Genomic DNA, 6,739 nt, shown 5'->3' on the forward strand with positions numbered 1-6,739 from the left:
AAACAACGGCTAACTAGCCCAACAGAATTGCTTCTTCTTGTATTTGTTGCTCCATTCTCCACATAAATATAATTATAAACTACGGTTTAAACAATAAATTACCTGCCTCTGGATGCCCTCTACCCAAGACGGTACCCGTACAGGTGATCCCCAGGAGTGCCTCCGGATTTAAACATCCCCTGGTTGCTTGGATGCTTCAGACTACCCCTGAAGGATTGAGGCAACCCTATCATTTACCTATATATATATATATATATATATATATATAAACCCACGTAACTTACGCATTTTTTTCGCAGAAATAAAAATAAACTTTAGGGGTGCATAAATTACATTAGTAGATTGTTTCCAGAATTTGTTTAGAAATTTTTTTTTTTGTTGATAAAAGATGTACAAAATGTAAACATTCATACCTGAAGTTGACTCATTTAATTTCAGAATAGATTTTTAAAGAAAAGATAAGTGCTTAAATATAATGAAGTTGACTTTTATTTATGCTGGATGGTATAATGCTTACTTTTGTGTAAATTTACTAAAACCATTAATGTTTATTGGTAATTAAACTTAATTTACAACACCTGCGCATATTTATCAGCTTTGTTTTTGTTGATAATTCTTATCAACAACTTTTCCTGTGATCATGATTTCAGAAGACCTACAGTAGTATGCTAAAGATCAGACATAATCTCTTGTGGGCAAGAAATATAAAATAAAGTTTATTATAAATGACACAAACACTTGTAATTTAATAGCTTGTAATGTAATACCTGTTGAACAAAAATTATTTTTATTTAATAAAAATTTTTCATTTAATGAAAAATCTAATCATAAATAAGTGAAATTATACTAAATACAAGTAAATTGGAAACCTTTTCCCCCCTGGGCATATCAGCAATTCTGAAAACTTTTACATGAGTAGAAGCCTTTTTTAACAAATTTTATCCTGAAAATCACCTGTGTAAGTTATACAGGTGCGCAAATTACATGGGCTTTCATCCAACCCATGCTAGCATGGAAAGCGGACGTTAAACGACGACGATGTATGCAAATATATGCATATATGTATACACATATGTGGGTATATATGTATATGTGTGTGTTTATATACACACAGATATGTACATATATATATATATATATATATATAAATTTTATATATATACACATACACACACACACATACACAAACACATACACACACATATATATACATACACATATGCAGTTATATGTGTGTGTGTGTGTGTGTGTGTGTGTGGATGCACTCAGCGTGTGGCAATCATTCCATTCAGGTTTTGGTTCTTATTGTTAATCACATTAAAACTCCCACCATTGCGTATTCACACAGGGTCCTGCACAGTCTAATCTAGATATATCATAATATAAAGGCTCACCCATAATGAGTGAAAAAAGAAAAAGGGCTTGAACTTGATACTCAGGAAGATATGTTTACTTATGCATGCTGCACTTATGAGGTGCATGTCTGGATTGCATCTATAATGACATTATATGTTACTGAATACTGAAACATGTGCTACTGATGAAATAAAGGAGTACCGAGTTCAAGCCCAAGTTCTTTTTCCTATCTCATATATATATATATATATATATATATATATATATATATATATATATATATATATATATATATACATATCATCATCATCATTTAATGTCTGTTGTCCATGCCAGCATGGGTTGGATGGTTTGACCAGGCTGGCATGCCGGAAGGCTGCACCAGACTCCAATCAGATTTGGTATGGTTTTCTACAGCTAGATGTCTGCCCTTCCTAATGCCAACTACTCTGAGAGTGTAATGGGTCCTTTTATGTGCCACCAGCACAAGTACCATTTGCATGACACCAGGGTGTTTTTATGTGCCACTGGCATGGGTGCCATTTGTGTGACACCGGTATCCACCATGACTGTGATTTTGCTCGGCTTGATGGGTCTTCTTCTCCTCAAGCATGACATAATGCCAAAGGTCTCAGTCATTGCCTCTGGGAAGCCCAACACTCAAAAGGAATTCAGCCACTTTGTCTCCATGAGGCCCAACACTTGAAAGGAACTTAGCCACTTTGCCTTCGTGGGGCCCATTGCTCGATAGGAAGTCGCCCACCTTACCTCCATGAGGCCCAAGGCTCAAAAGGTGTTCTTTACATGCAAATAGCACAGGTGCCAGTTACCACGATGATTTCACTTGGCTTGACAGGTCCTCTCAAGCACAGCACATCTTGGTCGCTAGTCATTGCCTCTGTGAGGCTCAGATTTCAAAGATCATGCTTCATCACCTCGTTCCATGTCTTCCTGAGTCTACCTCTATCACAGGTTCCCTCCAGAGTTAGAGACCAGCACTTCCATATGCATCACATGACCATACCATATATAAATCATAATTTCATCATTCATCACCTTTTGATATTCACTTCTCCATGCTGGAATGGGTCAAGTGAATAGAAGCGTTTTTTTAAATTTGGTATATTATCTTCATACGTGCTCTTACACTGTCATTTTTGTTGTTGTTAATTCACACAGGTAATTTATGATAACTGTTAATTTTCTTGTAATACATCAATTCTTTTATTTGATGAAAATATGTTGCAGTTTATATTTTGTTTGTTTAATATTTTGCCTTTTTATTGATTATTGTACACTTTCTGTAATTTTTTTTCATTTTATTTTATCTTATCGTTTTATATTTCACTCTGTTAAAAAGGTATACAAGCAAACAAACAAATAAGTAAATAAAAAAATATTTTTTTATTTGATAATTTAAAGGGGGAAGAGATAAAGCATATTACTTTTTTATATCTACAAAGATTCGTTCCCTGAATCTTTGCCCCAGTCTTTTTCAAAGGAGCAAATTTATTGAAGGCATCTGTATGATGGTACTTTTTCATTTGTCATCTTTTAGATATACTATCATTAAAAATAAATACTATTGCAATTACATTCTTTAGTATATCATAATTTATCATCATCCTCATTGCCATTAATCCTTCCACATTTGTTTTCTATGTTAGCATGGGTTGCATATATGTGCAAAGTTACATTTTTCTCTTCTTTGATCTACTTCTAACCATTTACACTGTTTACTTAAGAATGTAGTGTTCCTTTTTGTAAATCTTTTTCCCTACAGTTGGCATGGCTTCATATTATAGTCTAAGGAATATGTTAATAAATATTTGCATCAGACAATAGAGCAAGACTCAAAAACTGTATGAATTAATATTAATGTTACAAAATGAAATAAACCAATATTTTAAAGTTAAATATACTCGAAGATACCGTTGATTTAATATATAAATCTTTAGTTTATTTATCAATTGTTTGATGTTATAAATTTGATCCATTTGGAAAAATCTTTGCTTTTTTTTACTATGACTACCTACCTTTTGCTCATATTTAAATGAAAAAATCCTATTTCTTTTTACAAGTATTTCTATTACTTTCTGATAAAATACATTAAATATCAATAACCAATTAAAATCTAATTGATCAGTTGAAGCATTGGCTGTTTAAAACCCATTTGCAAATGGGTTGATCATATTCCCTTATTTGGTATATACTTTATGACTTTCTTTTAATTATAACTCATTGACACCTGGATCACAGCCATTTTGTGGGCTGTTGGTTGCTGAGGACTGCTAAAGGTAAATGATATCCAAATTGTTCTTATGCCTCTTATTTCTATGAAGCTTCTTAAAAATAGTTAGAAAATCACTCTGCTTAATGTTTGATTTTATTGGTCTTAAAAAAGGCCAACATTGTAGAATATCCTCACTCATACACTCATAATTGTTCAGCTCATTAAATGTAAGTTCATAAAAAAGAAGGGGAAGAAAGAATATGTTGGATTAACATTTGAATCTATTAGTAAATAAATTAGTAGGTAAATAAAAGTATTTTCTAACTAACCCCTTCATTGTTTGAATATATTGTAATATTTTAGATGATAAAAAGTTGGCTAAATTTTAGATCTTGCTTTAATAAAATTAATTTGTTTATTGATTAGAAATATAATCCCTAGAATTCAAGGAGACTACTGATAGTTTGCATTAGTAAGTAACAAATAAACGTGAAATAGTATGTGCTCAGTTGCTCTAGGTAGTATCTAAGTCCTTACTTCAGAAAATGTTGAATACCTGTGCCCCATGGCAAATTAACATACCTTCACATTTTTTAACACACACACACACACACACACACACACACACACACACACACACACACACACACACACACACACACACACACACACACACACACACACACGCATGCATGCATGCATACATTTTATATATGTATATACTCTTACACACACATGTATATAAATGTGTGTGTGTGCTGGTGCTGCCAAAAAATAAATATTCAACATTGGTTAAGTTTGTTAGTCTAAGATATAATAACGGTACATCATTTTTAATCAAATGGGAAGTTCTGTATTTTTATTCGTTAAATGATTTCTTGTTAGGGTTATAAAGAAGTTAATTTGTTTCACAATTTTAATGAGATTTGATTGAGACTTGAAGGAACAAACGAGAACTTTGAAATAAAATTTGTCTTAAGAGAAAAGATAAAATTCAGCTACTGAAATTTAAATAATTAAATAAATTGATTTTTCTAAATGAAAATGTGTGCAATGACACTTGATTTCTACACATTAAGATTAGTAATATCCTTTATCTCGGTGGTGGCAAATCTTCTTGGCCTGAGTTAACATTTTGAATAATCTTTTATAATCTTGTTATCTGGATGCCACTTACATATATACATGTATTTTAGTTTTTGGTAAATGTTAATAATAAACCTTTTATAACATAATATTGTAGGGAAACTTTTTTTTTTCAATGTTCATTGCATGTCATTGCTGACATACATGTCATAGGTTTGCCATCTCTGTTTTAAATGATGAAATTGGTCATCTACCACAATACCTTATTGTATTGATTTGATATTATTGAAATACTAAACTGAATTTCACTTTAATCCCTCAACTGTACAAAAGTAATGATAACAAGTTTGAAACAAATTTAACTTCCTTCTTTTTAATCAAGATTTCATTAACAGGTGATTTGTTTAACTTCTTTTTGTCTTTAAATTCTTTATCCATCTATTTACATAGTTTCACTCACCAATTTCTGATTTGATTTTCATAATTTACTGTCAATTCTATAGTTTTCATTATTATTAAGACAAATCATATTGTATTTTGTTGTTATTTTCTTGCCTTTGTTTATTATACCTTAATTATTTGTGAATATCATATGTCAATGTTGTCATCTATTTGTTCCATTACGTTTTCAGAAATTCATATTATCATTGTTATCATTATCATTGTCATAATCATTGTTATTTTGCATCATTAATTTTTTTTGCCAACCTGTACAGACAACCCACTGTTGTACCAGCATTCTTGAAAATGCTATCAACACAATTTCTGTAACTCCTATTATTAATCATAGTATCTATAAGTATGACAACAGTGACTGTTGGTTTATTTCACTAATTCCCTACTCCTCCTGTATTCCTTGAAACCCTCCATCAACCTTCACTTTGAAGCAAAAATAGCTCTGTCCACTTTAGCAATCTACTCTGATTGATTGAAGTCCACTAACCCATCTGCTTGCCTACCCCAAATGTTTGGTCCTACATGTATTTTATCTAGGCTCCAAGCGTCATGTGAAATCAGACCATGAAGAGGACATTGCTTGCGATACCCCAATATTAGATCGCAGAGACAGTCGCAGTGAGACTCATTTCAACCGAGTTAAAGGCAAAATGTCCTTCCGTGCTGCAAGCCATGCAACATTGACATTTCTGAGTGCCAGGAAGAGGATAGAAGATGGTATAAAAATCCTTGGAAGACGAATGAGCCGACGGGGCAGTGTAGATGGTAATGAATTGAATAAGTTTCGCGAAAGTTACAAGTTATGACTACATTTGCTTTTGTTGACCAGAAACTCATTGGTTGTACCTTGTAACTGCTTCATAGGCTATATCTCTCTCTATCTCTTTATATTTATATATTGGTGCTTTGGTCAGTCAACTCATGCCAAAAGAAGTCTTGATGCTTTAGATATTTTTAGAATGCCTTTTTTTTAGTTGGTGATAATGACATGATTGAGAAGAGGAAACCTTGAGCTGTTTAACATTGACATATATTTGTATGTTTACTTAAAATATGTTCAAAATGTGAAGAATGCTGTGTTAACTAAAGCCTGTCTGTTGTCATTTCAGTTTAATATATGCTCATTTTTTTTGTAAATTTTAAATTTAGATTAATCTTTAATGCACTTTGTTCCCCACACCCTGCTCTACTTGGCGTAACTTGTTTAATTCATTACACATCACATCATAGAAAACATGTGACATGAATAGACAATTGCTATTGAAGTTAAGTTTTAGTTCAGTTGTTCATGCTAGCAATTAACATCTAAATGAACCCAAATGAAAAAACACATAGACAAAGTTTTGCACAAGCATATGTGCTATATGCAGCCACACATATACACACATACATGCACACACATACATGCACACACATTCATGCTCACACATGTATGTACACATATTGGAAAAAGAAATTACATTTTATTCTTTTTTTTTTTCTCGAATATAAACTATAAAAACAACTGCAGTTTTGCTTAAGTTTTTTTTAAAATATTAACAACAAAATAGTGAAATTAATATAATATGCACTCTGAGATATTATATACACACATACATGCACACACAT

General features: G+C 31.9%; 1 protein-coding gene across 3 annotated transcripts in view; it reads left to right on the plus strand.

Moving 5' to 3' along the window:
• Positions 1–6,739, plus strand: part of LOC106882437 (protein unc-80 homolog) — a 286,116-nt gene that overhangs the window by 61,201 nt on the left and 218,176 nt on the right. For 2 of the 3 annotated variants that reach the window (XM_052965566.1, XM_052965567.1), the window contains exon 9: positions 5,669–5,896. The exons of the other annotated variant lie outside the window; for it this stretch is intronic. In XM_052965566.1, coding sequence (XP_052821526.1) covers positions 5,669–5,896 — 228 coding nt within the window. The remainder of the gene's footprint in view (positions 1–5,668; positions 5,897–6,739) is intronic. 3 annotated transcript variants of the gene reach the window in all.

The sequence above is a fragment of the Octopus bimaculoides genome, chromosome 2, assembly GCF_001194135.2.
Source record: "Octopus bimaculoides isolate UCB-OBI-ISO-001 chromosome 2, ASM119413v2, whole genome shotgun sequence".
In the NCBI taxonomy this organism is placed as follows: domain Eukaryota; kingdom Metazoa; phylum Mollusca; class Cephalopoda; order Octopoda; family Octopodidae; genus Octopus; species Octopus bimaculoides.